At 42.5% G+C, this 27,003-nt stretch overlaps 1 protein-coding gene across 5 annotated transcripts in view; it reads left to right on the top strand.

The window, feature by feature from the left end:
• The window catches only part of rgs3a (regulator of G protein signaling 3a), a 135,370-nt gene that overhangs the window by 67,166 nt on the left and 41,201 nt on the right, over positions 1-27,003 (top strand). For all 5 annotated transcript variants that reach the window (XM_047570275.1, XM_047570276.1, XM_047570279.1 and 2 more), the window contains one exon: positions 7,682-7,816. In XM_047570275.1, coding sequence (XP_047426231.1) covers positions 7,682-7,816 — 135 coding nt within the window. The remainder of the gene's footprint in view (positions 1-7,681; positions 7,817-27,003) is intronic.

The following is a 27,003-nucleotide window of genomic DNA, read 5'->3' as shown; positions in this document are numbered from 1 at the left end:
TCTGAAGGCAGGCTGTGAATGATACGCACCCTGGGGCTCTTGTCAGCAAAATACTTACTTTATGGTAGCTATCCATAACAGGGCCAGGGCAGGACATGTCTCTCAGGGGTCTAATTCAACCGAGATGTACCCTCTTCCCTCAAGCTGAGCCACAACTTAAAGTATGCTTTCCTTTTAATATGCTGGCGCAGATTAGATTGGCAGAACTCTGTGGCTATACTTCTAAATATAATCACTTGAAGACCTCCATCAAACTCGAATGATTGCATTGAGATCTATGACAAGGACAAAGTGCTCTCCTGAGCTGCACTGAACAGTGGTTTATCGCTGTATTCCATCAGACGCAGGGCAAATGGTAATCCGCATCTGAATTATTCATCGACTGTTATGGGAAAGAGTGCAGAGGGGATTTCCAAATTGATCATTTAGATTTCATCGTCAGGGGTTTGTGTGCACTAACATTATTTAACAGTAAATGGTTCCACTGCAACTTTCAAATGCGATCCCATTAAACGTAAAGATCCACATTTTATTTGAATGTAAAAGAGAACCTATATTCATCGATCTCGGTGCTAGTCTCATCCAAGTGCGTTCAGTGAATTCATGCTCAGGCAATCAAAAGCACGGCGGATACAGTCATGTGAGAAAGGCAAGAGAAACAAAATTATCCGTGAACTCGCTGACCGGGAAATGATCATGACAGAAGAAAAATATGTATTGCTAAAAAAAGCAACAAAAAAAAGGCAAAAACCTTTCAGAAACAGTACTTGACTTCAGAAAATATCCTGTAGGCCCTGTCATGTGCTTATCATCATCCCTGGTGGCTATATGAAGGGCCCGGGGCCAAGAACTCCAGTTGACATGCTCTATTCATGGCAGCTTTGTCTAGGCAAGCCGCAGAAGAGCTCTGAGCTGAAAACCAGACAAACAAACTAGAAATAGATGAAAGAGTGTGGGAAAGCCACTGAGAGGAAATAGCAGTCAGTGCTTAAAACTTTATGTGGAGTAAAACATGTATTCATTTGTGCGAATAATAATTAATGGTGAGCACACGTGTAATTACAAAAAGAAGTCAGAACATGTCCTGTGTGACCTGTCCTCGGCTTAACTTGGGCCACCACAGGGACTGGAGGCCCAAGACTTGATCTGATTAAAATTTTACTAGAGTTTGTGTCAGATTGTACAATATTGCATGTGTGCTGAGAGAAAGCTTGATTTTATAGATTCCAAAGTTCACAAATGATGTTGCTGCAGATGTTTAGCAAAGATAGCCATGTTCACCATGTTAATGTGTCAAATTATCAGATAAGTAAAGAAATCTAAAACTCACACTAATTAGCACAGGTAGACAAGAGGAATATTAACCGATTGCTTTAAATCCATTGCGAGACAGCAGGTTAGCATTGTCTTAGCATTGACAAATTACAGAGTTGTCAAATAAAAAGTCAGACGATCGCCATAGTTATAGGAATTCATCGTCCAGAGGTCATGAATGTCTGCACCAAATGTCATAAAAGTCCAACCAACCAAGCACTAGTTACAAAGTGACACATCACCAAAGCCACTAGGATTCATGCTCTGAGAACAATGCACTTCTGTTGGAAATATTGTTCAGATCCAAGTAGCTGTTCAGATATTTCAGCTTGGACAAAAGTGGGCTCTAAGTTGAGGAAACTATAGGAGAAAGCAGAAAAGAGATTTAAACCTGCTTCCTCCTCCAAAGGCATTAGTGGGAATGTTCTGCAGCATTCTGTCAGCCAGCTGCTTAAGCAACATTAGCTCCAACTTGTCACTTATTTGGCAACCGTAAACCCATTAAATGCTACAGCTCCAAAGCCTCAGTGGCTTAGGAGTGAAACCGTAAAGCCCTTTGCTGAGAAACGGCAGACAAGAGGAAGGTTTTGACCCAACGTTTCAGACGTAGAAGTGTTGCCTACACTCGCCTGTGCTTTATTAAGTAGGACTGTGAGGTAGTAGGCCAATGACGCGCTGGTAGTTGCATCTGTAACTAACTCAATTATGACAGAGTGAGTCATGGTGCCGCGTTCAGCAGCAGTGTATGAGCTATGACTAATAAGGTATGACGTTGCTTGGTGCTGCTCGTGACGGTGTATTGGGAACACTCTGGAAAAAAAGAACGCAAAACCTTCATCTCTGAGGACCACAGCTGGATATGAACATCACATAAGTCACGAATCCTGCTGCTGCGTTTTTTTCCCCAAGTGTCAATAAAAAGCTATTTTAGAGATTTATAATATTACCCAGACAGAACATACTCTACAGTGTGCTCGCTATAGTTATCATTAGCCTGTAATAGCAGCTGCAATCGGTGGCATTTCAGTGCCTTATAAAGATTTCCATTGTCTTTTTTCATATGTGTACTTATTTTAGTGTGCAGACTTTCTGTGATGTAGACGTCAGAGACCGTTCCTCTGTCGTCTTTCTCACTATCTACTTTTGAAAATAACCTATACTTGGCTTAGTTCTGTACCTGCAGTACAGACACACAAACTAGGAAGTACTTCAGAAAAGAAAAAACTTCAGAAAGTGCCTATTTACATATGTCTTGATTCATATCGGTTTGAATCTGGTTAAAATATTCATGACACATCCTATGTTTAACTCCTGAGAACCAAGCTTTTGTTTGTTGTTTGTTTGCTGTCCATTTTTAATTTCTCCAAGGTATTAGGGATTACTGGGGCCAAAGACTAAGCGTCATCTTTGAACAAGAAGTCATTTTTGGGAAAAAACAAAAACAAAACATGGTGGTTATTTCATACTTTCATACTTTTATACTGAAGTCACCAGTGTCTAACAAAACAGAAAACTGTTAATACCTGAGCAAAAGCAAAATTGCAAATAATGAAGTCCCAATGTCCTCAAACGAGTACTTTAGCTAACTGACAATCTAATTAGCAACGCTGTAGCTCCTTGAGTGTCAAACTAGAAAGGTTAATGAGCATAAATAAACAAGTTTCAACTGGTGAGGTTTTGTCCCTTGTCCACTTTTGTGATGGTCGGCTGTAGAATGAATCCACTGAAATGTCTAACGCTATCACGTTTTTACACCGATTAGTGGATTGACCTTTGGTACCGCTAGATGCCAGATAAACGTGCCCACTTGTGAGGACAACAGGTTTAAACAAAGGAGAACAAGCTTCCTTAATCCTAAAACTCAATGTCCCCATATGTGGACGCAGGGTCTTTTTGGGGGGGAAAAAATAAAACATGTATAGTTTTCCTTCGCAAAAAAAATGAAGCAACACCGAACAGCTGGTTAGCTTAGGTTAGCATAACCTAAGCTAACCAGCTTAGGTTATGGGTCATATATTATTATTATTTATTATTATTTAATATAAAAGCGTAAGAAAATAGAAAACCTGTACACCATAAATTACACTTTAAGAAGAAAATAATAACAGAAGCAGATATTAAACTGGCTGTGAGACAATCAACTAGCATTTTTCCCAGAATCTGAAGAGGCTAACTCAGAACATTATAAATGGATTTACTGCCGCCACGCAGCGCGGCAAAATACAAGGTTTTACATGTCAGTGAAACCATGCAAACCTGTGCTGAGGCAGTTTAGGTGAGCTGTGTTGACAGCAATCCAGTGACACACTGAAAACACGCCCGCCAGATGGCTCAGAGGGAGGGCTTCAACGAGGGAGCACTTTAATCAATCTGATTAAGGGGAAATGCTGCTTGTATTTTTAGCCACTCCATGGCAGGCCAGTGGCCATTCATTGAATTTTGTTTCATTAGTTCTTATGTTTATCTCTTGAAGGGGTGGATTTATAAACAGGGGTGAACTAATGTAGGACCTAAAGTAAGGGATCCATTAGCTATTTTAGCTAATATGGTTATTTGGGTAATGATTTCATGAATATGATGAATAGTCACTCAATTATTACATTAATAAGGGTTTCATTTATGACCTGACTCCGCTGCTGATACGGACAAATTACAATTTGTATTGGAAAAGAGTGGCTTGTTGTTCCTGCAGCTGCAGCCCAGGCTACTGTCTGGGTGCTGTTTGACGCCAAGAGGAAAGATGACCGTAGCTCGAACATCCCAAAAGACCTGCTTCCACAGAGCCGGGGAGGCTCCAGTGAATTTTCAATCCAGATGTTGTTCCTGGTGTTATTTTGGTAACCCTGAAAAAAAAAATGTCCGAAAGTGGCACACAAATCTTGAATCCCGAACACCAGCTTTCAGTGGAAACATTATATGACGTTCCAGCCGGCTCCAGAGGATCCGTGCCCAAAACATATGATCTCTGACCAGCTGTCAGCAGTTTTCTGGCGTGACTGATTATTTTAACTGGTGTAATGCAATGATGTACAAGTCCGTGTCAGGAAAACTTCCCCAGATAGACGCAGTAACGGTGCGGGGTTAAACAGGACACGACATAAGTCTGCGATAATGTCATACTAAAAATAAAACCAGGGGAATATATTCATGGTGAGACAGCAATAAATCCTCATTAGTATTCTCTTAGCAGAGCATATTTAAAAGGTGATGCAAAAGGAAGCGCTCCGCTCGGTACGCCGCTCACACAAAGAGGGACTTGTAGAAAAAAAGAAAAAAAATGTGCATGATTTCAGTAAGTGAGTTATTATAATATGCATCGTGTGCCTCATATTTACACAGCTAAGACTGTGTAAACGAACACACTTCCTCTCTTTGACAGATTAGGGATGAGCCCTCCGGCGACTCTGTGACCCGTCATCCTTGTGACTCACTGCTCCAGCTGGTCGCCTTTTTTTTGTTTTTTCGTTTTTATTTTCGAATCATTGTTTGTTCCCGATTGGAGCCACGGCGAGTCCGTGTTTATACTGAGCGTCGGTAGCGTCGGTACGCTGTGCAGATTGAAAAGCTGGGTGACGTGTTTGTGTGCGTCTGGATGCAGGTGCGGCGGGGAGTTGCCTGGAAAGACCAGGCCTTATGAGGCAGCGTTTTTTGGAAAGAGTCTTTGCAGCGTATTCGACCTACAAGGGGTCGCGGACGCCCTGATGAAGACTCATGCTCTAGTACATCACATATCAAGTTATTTTTTTTTTATTTAGCCCGGTTTGTCCCAGGGAGACCTGGCCAAGGGTGGTAACACAGAAAAGCTCATTTAAAACATCTGCACACAGATTAACTGAACTCAACAGATTCCACCATCTTTTTAAACTTGCTCAAGGAAGTTTTAAGTTTGAGGTTGGACTGTAGGTTGTTTCATGCAGCAAGCATAGAAAACCTTAAATCTGTCTTTCCCGGTTCAGTACGTTCCTTAGGAATTTTCTCTATGTCCTTATCTCCAGTAGCTGGCATGTGACCACCTATCATTTTGGAAATGAATTAAATCGAAATGAAAAATAATAAATATGTAGTACTATATACATAAATAAATAAACCTGTCTTGGTTTTGTTGGTCTCGACGTTACGTGCCAATAAGCAATATCGTCAGAACGTATGCCTTCCAGGGAACAGTGGAGATGGTGTCATTTCCTCCTGGATGTTTGTGTGTTTCTCTCCAGCCCGTGGCTTTGATGAGCTCTTTCTGACCTTTTCCTGGCACGTAGTATACGAGGCAATTTTTCTTTTGCTTGAGATCTTGAGAATAACCCTAGAAAGAAATATGAGCTGTTGTTTGAGAGAAATAGTATATTGTTTCGCCCAGCTGCAAGGTATTCAAATTGAAGTCAGGCTGTGTGTGGTTTTTGTTTTTTTTCCTAGTATATGTCCATTGTTGCACCATAGACCCAGTCCAAATGATGGATATCAGAGAGGATCACCATTGATTTCTGTCTGCTGCGAAAAAGCCCTATTTCATCATCTCATGGTGAAAACAGTCAGGCTCAATATCATAAGTGCGTCTTCTACCTGCTTCTCTCTCTCAATTTTGTGTTTTTATTTCTCCATTTCTTATTGTATTTAATGGTATTCCCTGCTATAATTATACATAAAGACTTTTTTTTTTTTTTTTGCATTGTCATCCGTAACAATGACACAGCTGTAACCACCAAACACCTACTTCATCCGCATCAGAAACTTCCCCGTCTTCATTTGGGACATTCGGTGACAGCCCAAGTGATCCCAACAGAGTCGGGCATGCGAGAGCCTGCCCAGCCAGGAAACAAACAGACAAACAAAACAAAAAAAAAAAAAAACAGGCAGCATGGTGCACCGAGGTAGTGAGCATCAACAGAAACACGGGGGACTTCAGTCCACCTCTGAAGACTTGTACAAAATGGAAAAAGTCCTTTTTATAGCTTGACTCGTGCCCAGAATTGTCAGGACACAAATGTTTTTTTTTTTTCTCCTGACACTGCCGGAGACAGAGCAGCCGAGGCAGGTGGAAATCATCAAAAGGGAAAGAGGCCAAATAGGAAAAAATTATTCTTGAGCACAACAGGTTCCTTTCATGTAAAGTACGTCAGGAAAACTAAGAATAGCAGTGGCTCGGCTTCAGCTGTAACTGTTGCGAGAGGAGCGTGTACGGCCGAATACTGATTCGGTCGCGGGTGCTGGAAGAATCATACGTTTAGCTTTTCCTGCAATTAATTACTGACGTGGATTTTCGGATTAGAAACGGGCAGGAATGTGTTTATTGCGCACAGCGCGCGGATAGTCGAGTCAATTTTCTTCACAAAGCTCGTCTAAAAACGGCACAAAAGAGCCACAATGCTGGGCAATCAGCTGCAAAAGCCCATGAAGTACGCATAAAGAAAATGAATAAATTTAAAAAGCAATAAAAAGCCGTTCTCATGCCGAATTAAACAGTGAATACAGGAGCGACGATACCCTGAAATCTCAGTAGTGTGTGGGAGCTCACGTAAACATCGGTGCCACAAAATAATCAAAAAAAATAATACTAATTTGCCGAATGTTGAATTTAAATGAGAGATTTTTCCACTTTTTTAGTGTAATTCAAAGCAGAGACACCTCAAAAACTCATGAACACATCTGTCTTTTATCAACAGCATTTCGATGCTTTAATCGCGGACGAAAACAAACGGCATCCGAGCGTAACCGAGATCAGACAGAGATCGCGGATGCCGGATGCCTTGGCCCGAGGGCTGTTTACGTCCTCTCGGGTAAAAAAAGCCATTTGACCGGCCTCTGGCAACTCTTAACCCATTAAGCAGTGGCCCGTCAAATATTCATTCCCATGTACTTCCCGGGGCTGCATTGATTTGTACTCTTCTAGGAGTGCCAATGTGACACCGGTTTGTCAGCATATCAAATTCTGCCTAAAGTGGATTATTTGATTTCACTAAAGCAAGCATTTTGCTCAGCCCGGGGAGGAGGGATGGGAGGGGAGGGGAGGGGAGGGGGGGGCTGTGCCACCTCACACTCTGTGGTGAAAAAGAAAGATAACAAGCTCTGAATGTGAAGGCAAGTTCAAAGGCTTTCCTCATACTTGAGAGTATAATATCATTGATGTACTTGTTACAAATTAAGCTTTTGTGAAGTCACTAACTTCTCTCATTAAAGAAGGATTCGTTCAGTTCTTCCATTCATATTTTATCTCTTGCGCTCCGCTCATCTCCAACCCCTTCGCCGTCCAGGGACCACGAGACGCCGCTTCTTCTTCACTTCCCTGACAGTAGATGCCTAATCGCCTGCCGTCTTTTTTTTTTTTTTTTTTGCTCCCCTCTCTCCCCCCCTTTCCCTCCCTATCCGTCTCCAGAAGTGTGACTGCCTGCTCAGCCTGGAAGCCTACTCGGCGGACCAGAAGCGCCGCGTGTGCCAGTGCCTGAAGGACAACATCGACAAGCAGCTCCAGCTTCACAGGAGGGAGCCCCCCGTCACGCACTTCGAACAGGTACGGCACGCGGACGCGCGCGCCCCCGGCGCGTGGCCGGTTCCGTTGGAAGCCGGGGGCGAGCCGGCAAACACGCGGACACGTGGGAATAGTGCGTATATTTGTGCGTACCCCCGCGAACTCCGCAAACTTCATGCGAGAGTGAAACGCTTTCCTGCAGGCTCTCGCTGTCGTAATTATGATTTTCCACTCGCGTTGACTCTTACTGACTTTGGGCAAGTTGGATGCTGAGTCTTATGCCGATGCATGAAATGGTTGGTCTGCTTTAGTCAGTGTTCCTGTTTTAGTTAGTGTCAGCTGAGTGCAATTTAAGCCCTGCCCGGTGTTAGCAATAGAGCTGGAGGGATGTGTCTGATGCTGTGCTTCAGATTTTAACCAGTGTTTACTTTTGAAAAGTTTAAATAACCACTCCCCAGTGCAGCTTTAGGAAAGAACCTCTAAGGCTTAGTATATATTTTGTGAATTGATTTCATACGCCGATCAGCCGCAACATTAAAACCACTGACAGGTGAAGTGAATAAACCATCTTGTGACAATTCAGTGTTTCACCGAGAAACTTTCAGACCTGACATTCGTGTGTCACTCAGACATGTAGCACCCACCCACACCAGACCAGACACCCCCACCCCACGGCTGTGACCCTCCTCGATGGGAGCAGCCATCCCAAGCAGGATGCAGCCTGATACAGACACACACACACACACAAAAACTGTTTATGAACAACTCAAACAACATGAAGAACAGCAGAATGGTCCAAATTCACTAGATCCCAAACTGGTCAAGTGTTTGTGGGATGCTGTGGGATCCCATAGGACCCAAAGGCCCCCACTAACACTAACATTCTTCCACCAGACAGGACACCATCAGAAGGCCCACGCCCATTCTCTGAGTCACAGCTGTTTCGGGAGACTTACACAATAACCTGTTTATGCACCTGATCTGTGTATAAACAGACGTCTGTATGTTTCCCCCTTATAAGTTGCTTGTGACGTCTGATTGTTTTACACTCGTAATGGAAAGATGTTGAACCCAACAACAACACATTAGCCCTTTTAAGCTGTTTTTTTTTTTGTACAGATGTGGCCATCTGATGACTACAAATTGAATCTGCTGCTAACTGTACCACAGCTAACTCTCTGCGTCTCTGTTCTGATGCTTCCATCAGTACGTGTCCATGTAGTTCTGTGCACTTACCTGCATCATTTGAGCATTTTGACAAGGTAGCGTTTTTAATTGACCTCTGAAATTGAAATTTAAACTCATATAAACATTCGGCCGCTAAATGAAGTCAATAAAAAAAATACTAGTGGCTCCCATCTGTCAACAGTGTAGGGGTACATTTTGAGTAACCTATTATTGGTATGGTCATTTCCACAAGTTTTAAAATAGGTTACTTAGCCAAGATGATTGAGTGAGCATCCAGCACTGCACGGCCCACATTTTGACCTTTACATGTTACCATACACGCCAGGTTAAGATGGCGATGGTCTGCAGGTTAGTCTCTATTATAATGACCTATGTTTAATGTGGCACAGGGGTTGCGCCGAATTCTTTGGATCTTTAAGTGCTTGCTGGCCTTCAAATGCCCTGATTAAGAGCACGGCTGCTGGGGAGTTATGACTGAGATTACCATGGCCCACTTTGGTCATTTCAGGCCCTACCCAGGGAAATCTCCTCATAATTATTTTCCTCTTCTCTCGACTGGTTCTTTAATTGCTATTTGGGTAAATTTTTTGTGAAGACATGCATGTCCTCCAGAGCAGTTTTCATTGATGTGAAGGATTAATCTATTCTTTCCCGTAATTTTCCCATTTCTTGTTTATTCTTCTTTTTTTTTTTAAATACCTCATGCATCTTCTTTTTTTTTCATTCCTTGCCTCATCTGTTTAAAAGGGGCACAATCCGGCTCATTTCAGTTCAGCTGAAAGATAATTAAAAGGGATAAATAGCCTTGTGTGTAGCCGGCACACCTGTCGCACATTAGGGCTTCATTTCATCAGCGAATGAAAGAGTGAAAGAAAGACAGAAAGAAAGAAGGACAAGCCGACAGTCTTTCATCCCTTTCTCTCTACATGTGTGTCTACCCGTCCATGGTGTGTGCATGTTTGCCCTTTGAAAAGATTCAGGATGAGACCCCATTACCCAAAATAGCCTCCGATATTTGAACTACTTTGAGTTTCAATGTGTGAACTTTGCCCAACAACTGAGGGGATATTAACATTTAGACAATATTTCAAGGAGAAGCTTTCAAACAATATTTTGCCGCTACCGTGTTTTCCCGCGGCCATATGTGCGCGCGCAGCAAAGGTATTTCTAGGCGGTGATAGATTTCTGCTTGTGTCCCCCCTTAATCGCTCAATAACTTGGCAAATACGCTCGGCCGCGTAAATCAATGCGATTTACACAAACCGTATCGACAAACTAATGTAAACAGGCATGAGACAGCAATTAGATGCACACTTAGCTGGATAAAAAAGAAATGCAGTTTTCTCTTTGTTTTTGCCTTACATCCAAAAAAAAAAAAAAAAAAGTCTTGATGAAGATGATTTGCATATAATTAAGAGGTGGAAGTAAAAATACTGTTTTTCCCTTTAAAACATCCATAATGTATGAGATCTAAGTAAATATATAGGTCCACTCTGACACGATCTGGTGCGTTGTAGCAATAAATTGGAAAAAAAAAAAAAAATCAGTGCTTTTAAAGTCACAGTACACCGTGAATTACAGTGTTTTATAATGTGACCTATTTTCATATGGTTGAGTGTGGACAGACCCAAACACATGCCAGAATGCTTGAAGGGGTACGTGACATTTTCTCTTCTTTATTTAGTTATTAGAACCTTTTATTGTAATCTCTTATTAAATGGAAATCGGATAGCTGCCCCGAAGGCAAGAGGATGCCCGCTTAATCATAACATTTTACAAGTAGACAAATTAGTTCACTTTTGATTGCATTTCTCCAGAGTACCTTAGAGGCAAACAGTTTGCATTCAGTCACCACCAAATGTATTTAATTACATGCAAATTAGCTTTGTCGAGAAAGGGAGAATGCCGTCCTTGTAGCCTTACTGTTGCATGGGAGAATTTTAAACCTGTGTTTACCCCGTGTGTTTTCACTTGAAGCCTCGGTAGGCGTCGTTCGGTGAGCTACATATCGGCGGAAGAAACGGGGACACACTCCTATAGATAGACATGTACAGACACATGTGGGTCAGACAGCGGTGGAAAAAGTATTCAGCGCTAATACAAATCTATGAATACTCCATTTAAAGATAGAGTTCTGATTTTAATGAATTCGTAAAAGTAGTCCTGTTTTCGTCTTCATAACACATGCATTCTCTGCAGTTTTTACATAGTTAAATTAGCTTAAGATGTGGGACATTTTCTTCAGCTAATCTTTTTGTTTATTAGCAAATTAACCACACCAACGGAGACCAACAACTGGGGCTTCGACTCTCTTTGCGTGTGCCTGTGCCAAAATGTTGTACTTGAACATTAGACTATATATAGCCAACAGGCACATACTGTTATGAATGAGATCACATTACTCTTCATACCAGCAGGTGGCAGTCCTAGCTACTAGCTTGTATGCTAGGAAGCTAGGAAGAGCTTCAAACTTTGATACAGCTCAGAGTTTTAGAGGCAGGTGCTCCTGAATGAGCTGGTTTACAGTTAATTACTTCTAGATTAGATAAATATTAAATTATTTGAGTGTTGAGATCAGATGAAAACACAAAACCAGAAGAGCCCTCTTAGCGTGTGACCTTTTAACTTTGCCATTTCGCTTGCTTCCGTCCCTTCCATTTCTATTCTTGTGCACTGGCTTGCTAAGCTAAACAACCATGTTCAAGATAATATCCGGCTAAATAATGACAAAAAAAAAGAGTCTTTTTCTGTTATACACTTATGACTTGCCCTGCAGTTTAGGGCTCATATCAAATTTGCAAATGCTTTCTTTCATCACCAGTACTGTACTGGTTAATAAATGGTGGATGATGCCTGGTTAGGCCTTTGGATCTGACCAATCAGTGCAGACTGGGCTTTTTGGGGGCGCGGTGGCTTCCCCCTTTTAGCTCTGTTCTTACAGGAAACACTTCAGTATGCGTAAACAAATAACTTTTATCGACGCATTCCATGGGAACCTAAAGGACAGTGTCAAGTGAATGTACTTTGTAACATTATATGCCTGTTATATGTATAAAATCTGAAATGGTTAATCAGATAAAATATTACATCTGAATCTTCCTAAAATCCCCAAGATGTACTTCACTGTTCCTTTATGATGACGAGTATGCGCTTGTTAATGAGACCTAAAAGCTCCACTAGTCCCAGAATAGTCTTTATGGATGTTCCAGGAGGTAGACATACAATCGTTCTTCTTTGCTTGTGCTCAGATAACTTTATTTCTGCTTCTTTGTTGCTGCTGAGTCAACACCAGAATTTATCGTATTTTCACGTCATTAGAGAATACAGTGTATTTGGTGCAGGGTGTTTATTGTTGCTGAACTGCAACGATAGAGCTTTAGAAAATTGCCAATTGATTCTCACATTTCCCTCGAGTCAGAAACCGTATTTCTCCTCATGCACAAAGCCGAGGAAATCCGCTCTTAGCTGAAGCGCGCATCTTACTCGAGAGTTATGTTCAAGTATGCAGAGCGAGAGGACTCCGCTCCAAAGGGAAAACACACATACTTCAGAAACCACATCCTTTCTATCAGCTCGTGTTACGGTTTTTCATTCATGTTTTTCCGGAGTGTGGCCTTATTCCGTCACAGTGTTCGTGCTCCTTCAGCCGCTGAACACTTTGAATTCTTTGCTGTGGAAAATTGGACTTGAGTCTTGTTTTTGCTTGGACATGCTCTTATCTTTTGGTCCCAGTGGAAGCAGGCGGATGAGGATTTGCCAGTTTCTGTTATCTGTGGGGCTTAATTTACTGTCAGCATTAGTTTACATCAAACGTGTATGATGCCGTGCTCAATTTAAACACCACTCTCATCGTTTTCACTTCCTCAGCCCTTGACATCATGCCAAGCAAAGTGTTTCGTGGCATAGATGGACGTTGGTTGAGTGGGGTGTGACATAATCATGGAGATGGATGGCAGGGTATCATACAACAGATGTTCAACTGTGAGGTGTTAGAACAGAGGATGATCCTGGACAGAGAGCTGCATAAAGACCCTGAGGCAGCTGTCAGGGCAGGCGTGTTTTCACACAAAGGACTGAACTGAATAAGTTAGCGTGTCAAAAATATGCCAATTATACAACTTGCTGAATTTCATTGTCTCTTGTCGCTGCATGTTAGTCCTTTCTTGTGTGTATTCCTTTTTTAATCACTCATACAGCTTTAATATGAATCAGTTTTGCACAGGTGGACGATATTACCAAATTAAAAGCTGCAACATTACATATTTAAGCAGGTTGTTAATGCATTCGAGAGATCTAGTATATATATCTATATTTGAGTATTTTACTGTTATCGTCATCAGCCAATACACGGGTGTGTTCACCAATGCATTTTTTCCCCCCATGGTTAGATATACAGACAAAGGCATCCATGAGCAGCCCTGTGGTGCTGGATACGCTGTGGACCCGTGCAGCCCATACATTGCCCCACCCCCACTAGCAGAGTTCAAGCAGCTGGAAGCTGGAAAATGCTTATGGTCATCTCTTTTCACCTGTTTTTTGTTTGTTTGTTTTTTTTTATATGCATGAGAGCGTTAAATATCAGCTCCAGTATCGGCTCAGGAATCGGTATCGGCTTTAAAAATTCCATATCGGTCAATCTCTAATTCATACTTTAGCTATAATTTCCAGTTACGTTATGTCACATTGACATATTCTTTCTTGGGTTGACGGTTGCTTTTAGCATTCGAAATAAAAAAAAAATAAAAAAATTTCTTCAGTAATTAGTGAATCCACTAATATTTTATAAAGCATAGTACAACTGTTTTATTTTTTTTTTTTCATTCACATAAAGAAACACTAATACTTGTGGTGCGGTGTCCCAGAGCCATTAAAAGTCTCGGAGCTCCTTCACTGGAAAGCTTCCGGTACACTTTTGTCTGGGCAGCATTAACCACTAAGCTAGGGAAAAACAAATTTACACAGCTGCGCACACACACACACATATATGCACACACAGTCAGAGGGGAATCTAAACAGGACCATCCATTTTGAAATGACAACCGCACTCGCATACAGTTAGCATTTTATGAGCAGCGTTGGCAGTGGTTTTCCGAGTCAAAAAATTTAAGTGGCATTTTCTATGTCATCAGTGCATAGACTCCATAGGACAGTGAAGAAATATGGATGCTGCTGCTAATGAACAAAGTGTGTCAGTTGAGGTTTGAGGGCACCGTGTTCTGTGCTCTCGCTGTCTCATTTCACATTTATGAGAATCTGTTTTAGCTGCCAAAGTGGTTATAATGCAGCATTTATGCCAGAGGAAGCGGTGACGTAGCGTGACAAGGAGCCTCTCTCATTCCCTCTATGTCCTACTGTTTCCCACAACTTGTCAAAACTTTAGATTCATGATTAAATTAAAGAATATAGAGGTTGCTTCTCTTCTCTCTTTTTAGTCCTCCGTGTCCGTTTCACCCCCAGTCAAACACGCACATGCACTCAGTCAAAGCTACTTGAAGTTCAGGGACAGAGCGTCAGTGAATATACCACCACTGAGCAGCATCTCTCACTACTGGGGCACGCTGCATTTTAAGCAGCAACACAAAATATCAGAGCAGGAAATAAGCTGCTTCGCTCAAGTTCAGTTTAAGATTCATTGCAAAATGGAACAAGTTCTTCTTTTCTTCAGTTCCACGAGTTTTGTCATGAGGTTTTTTTTTTTTTTTTTTCAACACACTGTCAGAATATTGTCAGTGCCAGCTCATCAGAACATGGCACGATCGTACTGTATTTCTCAGACTGTATGTATCCAGCATGGAGTCCTTTATTAGATGCTAAACAAAAAAACTTCTGTCTCCAAATTTTGAATCTCACTGACATAAAAGTCTACTTAAAAATCACTTAAATATTAATAACACACCGGCAACATTAGCAGCAGCAACAAGAGTAACTTACTTGTAAAAAACAAAAGGGTCATCTAAAGGGAGACATGCTTGTTGAAAGACTATGTGGTGTGCTCTGTTTTCACCGTAAGAGTCCAACCATCAAAATGCCTCCAAACATATTGTCTTGTTGTAGAGTAATCAAATCATCCATCCATTCATTTCTATCTCCTCATCCAAGATTGGCTGCATTCTAGTTCCTCTTCAGGAATCCCAAGGGATTCCCAGAAAAAAAACATATGTAAGATCCCTAAATCTGGGTGTACCATAGGGTCTAGTCTCAGCTTGCCAGGCCGGATAGACCTACCTCTATATGGAAGCAACATTTTAGAATCCTCACCAGGTCCGTGAACCACCTCAGTTAGCCCTTTACGACAAAAAAATAGTGTCTTCTCCACCCCGAGTTCCCTTCAGGTGTCCAAACTCCCAGCCACTGCCACTTAAAGGCATGATTGAAAGTTTTTGGCTTATGTTCAATACAGTGCATTACTACATTCACAATGGATGGATGGGCAGTCCATTTTACTATTCACGCTTGGGGCAGTAACTCACCCCCACCTTAGAAGGATATACACCATTTTCTGGTACAGCAACTTTGGTGTGCAGGAGAGGTTCTGATTCTTATCTCGACAGTTTCACCTTCTGCCTCAAGCCTTCCCGGTGCGTGCTGAAGGTCGGAATCAGATTAAATCATGTTTATTTATATACCCCACTTAAAAAGTACCGGAACTGACAAAGTTCTGGAGACATAGGGCAGGTAACATCAAAAAGATATGCAAAAGAGCAGGACAGAATACAGAAAAATGAGAGAAAAGACGACAAGTACTTGCAAAATCTTATATTATGCATATTTTAAGCACTATCTGAATAGCTTTTTGGATATATCATGACCTGGATGACTGAGAACCTTCACAAGCACTTTAAACACTATATTACACCTTGGTAACGGTATACTTGTGGTATAACTTCTATCTGTTTCATAAGGCCACTTTAAGCACAAAATGACACAAACCTGTTAGGAACACATTTAGGGCACTTTATGTATTTTTAGTACTCCTCAACTTAAAAGTGGTCAATTTTACTATAATTAAGTAGTTCACTTCTAGTATACAGTATTATTCCAGTGTATCTATTCACAGTCAAGAGCCACATCTAGATGTTGTAGACTAGAGCTCGCCTTGGTTTTGAAAGCTGACCAAGAAAAGCAGTGGTCTCGAATTCAATCCTCATTACCCCAAATTGGACATCTTGTTCGCAACTCAGCACAAACCGCAGAACCTTTCAAAGAAATGGATGAATGCATGTTAAATGACATTTCCCGAAACTCGAAGTTCGACTGCGGCCGAGGAGGATTCTGATGTGGCTGAAACGGAGAGACCAGATTGAAGTCAGGGTTTGATCCGCAGCCTTACACAACAGTGGCTTATCACTGCTCAAACAACACGGTCGGCTGTGTCGGCGGAAGTGTCTGGCATGGGTAGAGGATTGTCAAGAGGACGCCGATGAAAGCGCAGGAAGTGTGTTAGGGATGCTAGTCTGACGGCGACGGACAGTGGTCCAGGTACAGGGGTGGGTTTTCAAGCTGCTGGTGCAGTTCCGAGAGGAGAAAGACATCATCACTGAGTCAAAATATGAGGCAATGAGTGACACGGGGGAAAGCGAGGAAAAAGTTAACAAGCTGCTGAAGGATTGTGTGGTTTTTGACAGTTTATTTTCACTGGGTATGCAGTGGGTACAGGCAGTGAGTTGTGAGCAATGGCTGCACATCAATCATTTCAGTAGTAGTACTAGTAACTCTTTCCAAACCCTTCCAACACATGATATGAGAAACTTTGTGAAAGCGTGACCCTCCCCATAAGGTGAGCACTCAGATTACATCCAAAAAGAACACCAGAAACGTAAAGTATCTAAATATAGAGCACGACATACCGAACATCTGGACCGGCGCGCTCACGTGATTAACATTTGTCTCTCCCTTGTTTCTCTGCAACAGAAGCAGACTTTCCCCTCCACTGTCTCTAATTAGACATGGTTGAATTCAGTTGTCTCTTCCCTCGGCACACAAGCGCACACATACACGCGCATCGCATGCTATTTCCAGCATGTGTTGTCTTGACATCCAGATTTAGAACTGGTTCAGATGGTGCAGATGTGACGAACTTTTGTGGCGCGTGCAGCGTATATCACGGTGAATCTGCGACACGGAACTTTAGAAGGAAATCGTCAAAGATTCAAGTAGCTGAGTAGATGCAATCAAAAATCTCTTCCTTGGAGAAATGGGTCAGCGCGTTGCATCTTTGTAAAGTTTTTGCCGCGTGTTAGGATATCCAGGACAACCGTCCGCCGTCTGCTACACTATTTAATTCATAGCTTTTTTTTTGTGTGTGTGTGACGAGGATAAAAACATCAGCACCACCACAAACTTTCCTCCGTTCGCAGGAAAAGTCTTTATTTGGCGAACTCAGAGGCCGCTACCTCGGGTAATGCTTCTCCGCTCTGGACGTGTGTCAGTAACAAACGCTAATTCGGAACCTGTTGTTGAGAGGTTTACAAGTAAACAACTCAAAGCTTGGCAACGCTCAAGCCTCGTCTCACGTCACGTTTTCCGGAATCTTTCGCTTTCTCCCGGCCTCTCGCCCCTCGTTGCTGTTAGCTCTTTATCTTGTTTCGTTTTATTGCGGCCGTCGTGTGCAAATAGGCCGTCTTTTGCTTTCGCCGTCCTTACTTCCACACACACACACACACACACAGACAGACACAGACAGACAAACACGACTGAGTGATGTTAATCATTGCGTCCTGTGGTGTTGGATTAATTCCCACTGCTTTCTTTAAAAATTAATGATTTCCGTCTGATGGAGAGCTGTTTGGCTTCATTTTAGCTCACCTTCAACTATTCATGGACTGTGTTCCATAACGGCAAAGCATCGGTGCAGAAAAACTATAGATATGAGAAGAAGAAGGTAATAGAATATAGTGTAGAATGCCCTTTATTGTCATTATGCGGTGTGCCACGAGATTTGAGATCTTCTCCTTTTCAGTGCAAAAAAAACAAAGTACATACAAAAATAGCACAAAGAAGGTATTATTTACAAAGATTTACAAGCTAAAGTTAAGATATTAATGCTAAAAAAAGATTGAAAGATTATAAAAGATATATTGTTTTTGTATAGCGGAATCCCTTATAGCGCATTCCTTGTTGTGAAAAGTGACGCCGAGCACGTAATGGAGTCGGGATAATAGTTGAATTTCCAAATTACGAGGCTGTTTTTGACATTTTTTTCCAGCGGAAACACGCAACTTTATACCTGAAGACGCCGCTGACAGCTTTAAACATTCTGCCACCGGTTAAGAGGAGGGAGCAGCGAAAGAGCGAAGTGAACCGTAGCTTAGCCGCAAAGTTGATATTCTACTTTTTAAATGTCACTCATTACTTTATGCATCATCTGGAGAATACCTTTAGCCGAGGACGTCGAGGGAGACAGCCATCTGTGCAGTGTAACCGGCAAGTGTTTAAAATAGCTATTTGTGAAGACCATTATATATTAGCACATGATGTGATTAGATAAGGCCTGATGAATAGCTTACATGACTTCCCCCAGGTCAGATGCAGACACATGGTCATTGTTACGGCCCAGGTTGGAGAGCGTGTGTGTGTGTGTGCGTGCGAAAACGCGTGCGCGCGTCTTATTAGGTGTGAACGACACGGCCCTTAACATCCTGCTCTTTGATAGGTTTTGATTCAGCGCTTTGATTTGCGGCACTGCAACTTCTAAAAATAGCGTGTGTAGGGGAGAGAGTGAGAGATAGAGGGAAACGAAGGACACTGGCTGCTCAGGTCTCCAGAGACTTAGTTGCGTTTGATCTTTTCACGACCATCACAATCTATGTGTTTTTTTTTTTTTTTTTTTTAATACATCACATATTTGCCATTTTTCCTCCTTTCACTCTCACACCTCTGCCTCTCCCTGACTCCATCTGTCTTTCTGTTTCATCCCCACCACCACCACCACCACCACCACACCTCCTCCTCCTCCTCCTCCTCCTTCACCAGCTCCCTCTTTAACCCCCCCCCTCCTTCTTCCCTCTCGCCGTCTTTCGCACACACGTTGGCATGCACGTTATTGCCGAGCCGGGGGAGAAGCTGGGACTGCAGCAACAACACAGACTAGAAAGAGAACAAGGAGGAGAAAAGAAGCACTGACACATCCAGAAAGACGAACAAGGGGTGGGGGGGAAGAGAAAGAAAAAAAAAAAATATATATATATATATATGTCTCCCATATGGTCACGCTGGATTAGCGGTCTGCATCTATTTGTGCTGCACACGTGCTCTGTCAGTGTGTGTGTGTTTGTGTGGATGAACTGTGCCATTCTTCGCCGCGCTCTGGGACAACAGTAATAACACCCTCAGTCAAACAAAAGAACCTCACTACGTGTCCCCGATGCCCGTGTCGAAGGTAACGTACATTTTTGTCATATCGTTCGGAACGTCAAAATAAAGTCTCTTTCCGAGACTTGCGTCGCTTTCTGTTATGGAGATTAGGATTATTGCGTGCGCATGGCTTTTTTAGATATGATCTTAACGTCTGGGTGCGTGTGTGTAAATGGGACAGTTTGCGTGGCAAAAACAGCGTCTGTTTCCTTTCCTTTTTTGTTTCCAAGAAGCACAGATTAATGGTTGACTATTTTCAGGAAGAAAAGAAGTTTTTCAAGTCACCTTCAAATTGGAGAGTCACAGATGAAAACATGGGAGAAATGGCACTGGTGTGATTCATTGTCTGGTTAACTGGGGCACGTGTGGTTCCAGAGGCAAGGGCATTTTCAGTTTTTTTATTTGGTGTGATTGAAGTTTGGAGTTTGGGGATTCTGTTTTGTAGTGCAGCAGTAACTATTATTAAACTGTTAATGATAATGAAAGCATTATGTTTTGCTTTGCTTCACCTAATTTCAGGGTTTCTGCAGTGATAGTAGGAGAGACAGCAGGTGTGTGTGTCTTCAGCTTGTCACTGTCAAATGTTACTTGTCACAGAGGTGATATTTTTTTTTTAAAGAAAGAAAGAAAAACCTTTCTCCTAAGTAGCAGCAAGAGGCTCTAGAGATAAGAGTGACAGGAAGATGAGAGGATACAGGCACATAGAGGGAGAGTGTGAATGAACAAGGGAGGCAGAGAGGAGTATATGATTCAATTACCCGGTTAAGAGGAGCAGGTACATTTGTTTATCAAAGACACACGCTTTAATCACATCTGCCTAACATTTGTGTTATTTCACATTAGGATGTTGTGCTTCTGGCTGCCAAGTCTCGACATTTTTGGAGAAAACACACACAAAAAAATGGAAAATAATAGTTTTTCATACTTCATAGTGCAGATTTGTCGACAGCGATCGGTTAAGGCACGCGGTATTTATATTACCGTAACTCACAACGGTTTGCGCTATTGACAGTATTCAAAGTGGGACTGAACACTGGGAAGTTGACATCGCAAGAGTGTAACTAACTTCGTTTTTACTTGTCTTCCCAGAAAGCGCAATTTTCCAGTGTTCTGCTGCACTTTGAATTTTGTCCATCTGCACTTTCTGGGGAAAAAAAAAAAGCCGCCATTACGGTAATGATGACGCACCGCTGCGGTCGGCTGCGGGTTGGGGAACAATACCCAGGAAGAGAGAGTTGTTTGGAGGAATTTGTTGGTAAACACAAAGTTTTAGTCATATCCTTGAGAGTTAAACACATGTTGTGTTTTTGGATATTGTCAACAGCGCAAACCATTGAGTTACAGTAATATAAATACCGCGTGCTTTAACTGATCACTGGCTAATTAACTGAGAGATTAAAGGAAATATACAGACTTTTCAACTAAGATGCTGAAAAGGGTCATAAATATACATAAATAATGCTTTCAGTTATTTTATTATTTGTTGCGAAACCATAAAAGTATAGCTCGAGCAATGTTGCTTTTTTAGTTACAGTGCAGCCAAGTAATTGATATTTTCATGTGTTCTCTTTTTTTTTTTTTACTTCAACTTTTTGTCACACAAGAACAAAACTCCAACATGCCACATATCGATGGCTGAAACTGCCATCAGCCCGGCTTCACTGAAAGTACGCTATCAGTTTCCAGTTGGGCTTTCTTTTCAAAGAAACGGTGCGCTCGCGCCATCCGCGCCTCGGATCCTGTTGCGGGCTGTGACTCAGTGCAATTATTGAGTGCATACATATCTATTTGCAGCCGTACAGTACATATCTCCAGTGGGAAAACAATGGAACAATCATTGCGGTGTGATGTCAGCTGAGCGATGTGCACTTTAGGGTAGACTGTGACATCCTTGTATTGTGTTAATAAGGCATAAGGCAGAGTGTTGTGTGTGGATATAAACATAATTTTGATTAGTACTGTAACATGTCCAAAGAAACGTGGCATAAAGATGTGCAAGATCACTTTCAAATATTTTGAAAGTTACTGGAAATTGAGAAGCATCATTTAATGTGAACTTATGATAAAGTTACAGAGTGTATTATAGATAACCACACTGTAGGCGGTGTTCGAACTTGAACGCTTCCCTCTCAGATCTGTATAACGTGACCCGGTTCCTGCTTCAGACCGCGCCTGTGACACGGTGGCCGCTCTGCGTGAGTCACACCGATGCGTTGCGTTGAGTTCACGGCGGGGGCTCGCGGTGGGTTGTGCGTCCATTGTGTTCCCGGTGCATCCTGTGGGACCCGGCTGTAGTGCCTTAATGTCTTCACAAAGAAAAAAAAAACCAAAGGGCGGGGGTGGGTGGGATGCTGCGGAGGCGCAGAACGGCCGCCGTGTATGTACACATGTCGGGCAATATTTGCGGACACGCGCATCCGCAGCCGCGCCGACGACACTACGGGGCAGTTAGTGGGCTCGGCGGAACGCACGCGGCGCATGCTTCTCTCTGAGCTCTCGCCTCCCGTTCGTCTCCGCTCATTATCTCTGTCTCCTCCTTCTCTTCCAGTCCCTCTACGCCTTCCCTTCTCACTTGTTTGTGCAGCTTGGGAGTCTACCTTCTTAGCCTCTTGGGCATACTCCCTCTCTTTCCCTCCCTCCTTCTCTCCTTCTCTCTCTCTCTCTCTGTCTCTCTCTTTCTTTCTGTATCTCTGCACAGTTCAGCTGGCCTAGCCCACACTGACAGAATCACACACCAGCCCAGCTAGGCAGCCACAAACACTCACACACCAGTTTGACAGAGGAAGTAGGCCACTTTAATGGGGATGTGTGGAGTGCCTGTGTCTGTCTTTAGTGGATATTAACCTGGAACTGCTTCCTCTTGCCAGGTAGGGTTTATATATCATCCTTTCTTTCTTTTTCTTTCTTTTTTTTTTTTTTTTTTGTCGCCTGTAGTAGGTCATGTGTTTTCATGCAAATGGATTTTCACGGAGCTTTTCTTTGCCTCTGGGTTTCAGAGTGTCCGTGCAGTTATTTAGAGTTGCAGAGGTTGCTGCCGTGCTGCTCTGAGGCGAGGAGTGCCTCGGTCATATGCAGGGAGGAAAGAAGCAAGCCTGGGAGATGAAAGGATAGATAGGGGAAAGCAATAAAGGTCTATTTATCTCTGGGCATCTTTTACGACAGGCACACATGAAGAGTTGTGCGTCAGCGTGCTATTTCCATCGCCGAACTTTAATTTCTACCTTTTGGCTTGTTTGTTTTTTTGTTGACTTTCCATTTTCCGTCTTACTTTCTGTGTTTGTTTTCGCTTTTACCCGTCTCTCTCCTATCCCTCCATCCACTTATCCTCCCTTCCTCAGATAGCTTTAATAGCTTTCTTTCGCATTATCGTGTAATATCACCTCCCTCTGAATAAACAAACAAGAGTTGTGGGCTAAGGAACAACAAGACTGTTGACATCCCCCGTTCTGCGCTTTTATTTCGGTGGTTTCTGCTTTGGCCGCGCGCCAGTGACGTGGTTTTTAGCCGTCCACATGGCTGGGATGACTCGCTGGGTGAGAAACAGGGAGACGGAGAGGGAGAGGAACAGTAGGAGGATAGCCATTAAGGAGACATAGTCTAAACCATGTTAGTGCCAAGCTGAAACTGATAGAGACAAGAGGAGAGAGCCGACCGAGGGACCAGAGGGAAAAAACAACAGGAAGCACACTGGGGAAAATTGCTTTTCTCTTTTCCTCATTAAGAGAATTGTGGGGTTATTCTGCAAGGGAAAAGAAAGCGAGAGGTGCAGGGTGTGTTGTTTGCGCCTGTTGATACACAGGAGGGCGATCGATAGCACATGGGTCCAGTAAATGGTAGTTTGGGTTTGAATGAGATCTACAGGGCAGGAAAAGTGAAGTTTTTAAAGCAAAGAAAGTAGAGTTAGTCGTCCTCTCCTGTTCTCTCGTGCTCAGTCTGCGCCTTGTCTCGGATCAATAGCAGGCAGTGTCAGTTTCTGCAAATACACACACATACACAAAAGGAATTTGATTTATCAGATGACATTACAGTCCCAGCAGAATAAATTAGATGATTGCCATAACCTGGGAAACAGTGTCGTAGATGTTACAACCCCTTGTGTGTGACCAACACATAAAATAAGAAAACAAAAAAACAAAAACAAAAGATAGATGCACTTATTGTCCCATCACAACCACACACACACACACACACACAATTGTGTTTCCCTTCAGAGGATATCACTTTCATTTATATTCAATTCTTGCAGACGTGTCCCTGCCTTAACCCAACCTCAGTCTCAGCCAAAGCTTTAATGACTGATTCTTTGGACATGTCCCCAAACACGAGTTTCCCCACAATGTGGCTGTTTAAACAAATTAATGTTCCCACATCATGAGTAACACACACACACACACACACACACACACACACACACACACACACACACACACACACACACACACACTCACAAAAACCTCTCTCTGCTTTCTGTCTGTGAAGGCCCTTTCCAGGCTCTCTCAGTAGTCACATTGTCTTCAGCTGCCTGGCGTCATGGGGCAAGTTACGTCAATGACATTTTCTCTCTGAACCCTCAGCTTCTTTCAATAATGGCTTTGCAAAAAAAAAAAAAAAAAAAACAACTCTTGCTACACTCTCTGGCTGTCATGGACAGTGCCTGGTTTCTGTGATTCTTCCAAATGTTTTGAAGGAGTGGCAGCGTGCCAGGCTATTCTTAAATGAATTTGATCGCAGTGTAATGACAAGCCATGGGTTCTGTTTGCCAGTTCCATTTTGGATCTGTTTCCAAGTTTATAAAATGCCCGGATATATTCAATTTCACAGCCCAAAGAAATCTCCCAAGCAAATCTTTCCTAGGCGACAGCAAATCACGAAAGGAAAGAGAGAAAGAAAAAAATTAAGATGTTGAACCAAACAAAACAAAAGTTGCCTGGTGCTACCACACATATTCTGTGACCTTTGTCTTCAGGTAATTTTAAGTCTGTTATGCATGCAAATTATCAGCAAATTATTTATTTGATGTTCACTGAATGAATATTATTCCTGTGATTTTCTGTATCCGTAAATACTGCAACAGATGGGTGACAAAATATGTGCCGAGTCCCCTGCAAGCCCTCGACGCAGCAGAATGGCATGTGTTAGGTTTGTTATTAATAAACCTAAGACATTATTAAATTGTGTCATCTGTCACGCAAATAATGCAGTATGTTTTAATGACATTTCAGTTAACAGATACATTCAGCAGCCACCTTATAATGACTTCAAGGATAATCCTGATAATTTGAAATGAAAAACAGGGACAAAAACGCTTGGGCGAGGACACTAGAACTATGAAACGGGTGCAGCGTAAACAGGCGAGGCGTTTGTAGACAGTCCGTGAAAACCTACTCTGAAATCATCCGTACGGTAAATGAGAACTCACCCTGGGAAGAATAAAGTAACATTAAAGAGTTGGAGTACAGAAAGGGTAGCTTACTTAATGCTAAATTTGCGAATCATCCCATGTCCCAACACTGTGCCTTGCGGACCACCATTTTTTGTCGTGGCCCTACTGATCGTGTCGTCGACTACCAGTCAAATCACAGAGGAAACTCTACAGCCAGGCATTTTTCCTGTTGCAAGAGACTTGCTGATAGCAGTTACAGTTATTTTATTAAGCTATCGTTCGTGTACATGAAAGCATGGAAGGATAAGAGCAACATCAATGACTTTTAGTACATTAAGTCTCATATTGAACCAATTGCAAATATTTTTTCCGCTTTATTCATTTATACCCAAAGAGATGATGAAATAGAGCTCAAGTTTAAAAATACTGGAGTAGTCCTTTAATGAGATTTATAAAGCGATACCATCAAACCCCATCCCTACTAATGACCATAAGAAATATGTGGAGAGTCTGCACATAAGACTAATTCACCGACTCCCTGAAATATTAATGAGAATAGATTTCGTGCTAATAAATTGCGATTAAATCTCATAGGTTTAACTCAAACAATCCTGTGGGATACTGAACCGCTGCTTTTATTATGCTGCACTGTTTATCCAGAAACCCAGCATTACCAGTGATTAGTGGCCGTGTTGGCATGAGAGAATGGACTTTAATAATGACTTAATCACAACTCCCTGATTTTACTTTACAATGTGGCCAAAAGTATCAGTTAAAGCCTAAAATGTAGGCCTTGATTGTATGAAATCCAAAGCCAAAGCCAGGACTCTTGAATATTAATATTTAATTCAATCGAATGTGTTCATGTTTATTTTCCCGCAGTTGTTTGCAGTTGTTTTTCTACTTGGCCCTCTTTCGTCTCCGCTCCCTTACCCCTGTTCTGCTTCGTTGTTCCCTCTCGGTCTGATCACAGTACAGTTCAGGAGTCTTGACAGATAAGTGACAATTACGATTTCATCGGCTTTCTCGCGGCGAAATCGAAAGCAATAGAGGCGGGTGCATCGCAGTGCATTTAATGAGGCCATTCAGAGACTGATCATGTAGAAGGAACGGCCCCTAAACGAGGTATAGGTTTCACCCGGAGCAATGATGGCTTCTGATTGTTGATCTGGGCGGTAGCTACATGTCAAAAACACGTTTCATATATATTTAGTTGGAGCAAACATGCACGCCGAGGCACTTCCACACACACAGCAGAGAGCAGGACTATTATTGTCATGTCAGATGCTGCATTCCAAGATGTATAACCCCTCCTGTTCATGTAACATGACATGCGTAAGTCTTTATTAACATTTGACCGGTGATTGAAGGAATGTAGAAAATGAACCGCGTGTGCGTAAGTGAGTTTATGTAACCACATCGGCCGTCCGTTAGAGCAAATGATTTCACTTAAGGCACATAACCGACATGTGCTTTTGACTAAATTTAGTGAAAAATAGTGCGGTTGACGAGCACTGTTGCTAACTCTCCTGAGGGAGATTAAAATCAGCATCACATCCCTGAAGACTCTCGTTATCTCCAAATGGTGATTACATTTCCACACTGATTTTTGATTGAATGTTGTTTTGCGTGTGCGCTTGGGACACACAAAACACGTGCTTCTTCAGACCAAATACCCTTCATCTTCTTGGCTCTTCTTTCCATTTCCCTCACTGAAGAAGATTTTACCCTGCAATAAAACTGATCCGTGCACTTGGTGCTTAAATTAATGCAACTTCTGCGAGTTCCTTTTTTTAAAAGTCACCAGTGGGAGTTTTATTTTAACGCGGAGCTGTGAAGGGATGCTTATTTTTGTTGGTTATATCAAAAGCAACAGGTAGCAGCTGTAGCCTGGACACTGTTAAACCGTGTGGCTGCACGTTATCCGTCAGCGCTTGTCCTGTAAGGGTGTCACGGGCGGCTGGGGCATTGGGGCGAGAGGCAGGGTACCAGAACATGGTTGTTTGGGCACAAACAACCATTCACATTCAAATGCACACCTGTGACCAGTGTAGTTAACCCAGCATGCGTGTCTTCGGACCGTCGGAGGAAGCGCAGGATGAACAAGCTCCACGCAGAAAGGCCCGGATTCTGCGAGGCAACAGTGTTAACCACTCCACCTCCATACTGTCCAAAATCTTTCCTTTAAGTAGTAAATATTAGCCTCACCAGTGACGCAGGCTGTTATTTCCGCCACCTCAACCAATCCCGATGCAGACATCTAAGCGTATTTCCAGTCTGAAAAGAAGGTTGAGTTACGTAGATT

Source organism: Mugil cephalus, chromosome 19 (genome assembly GCF_022458985.1).
Source record: "Mugil cephalus isolate CIBA_MC_2020 chromosome 19, CIBA_Mcephalus_1.1, whole genome shotgun sequence".
In the NCBI taxonomy this organism is placed as follows: Eukaryota; Metazoa; Chordata; class Actinopteri; order Mugiliformes; family Mugilidae; genus Mugil; species Mugil cephalus.
This window is presented reverse-complemented; position numbering and strand designations above follow the sequence as displayed.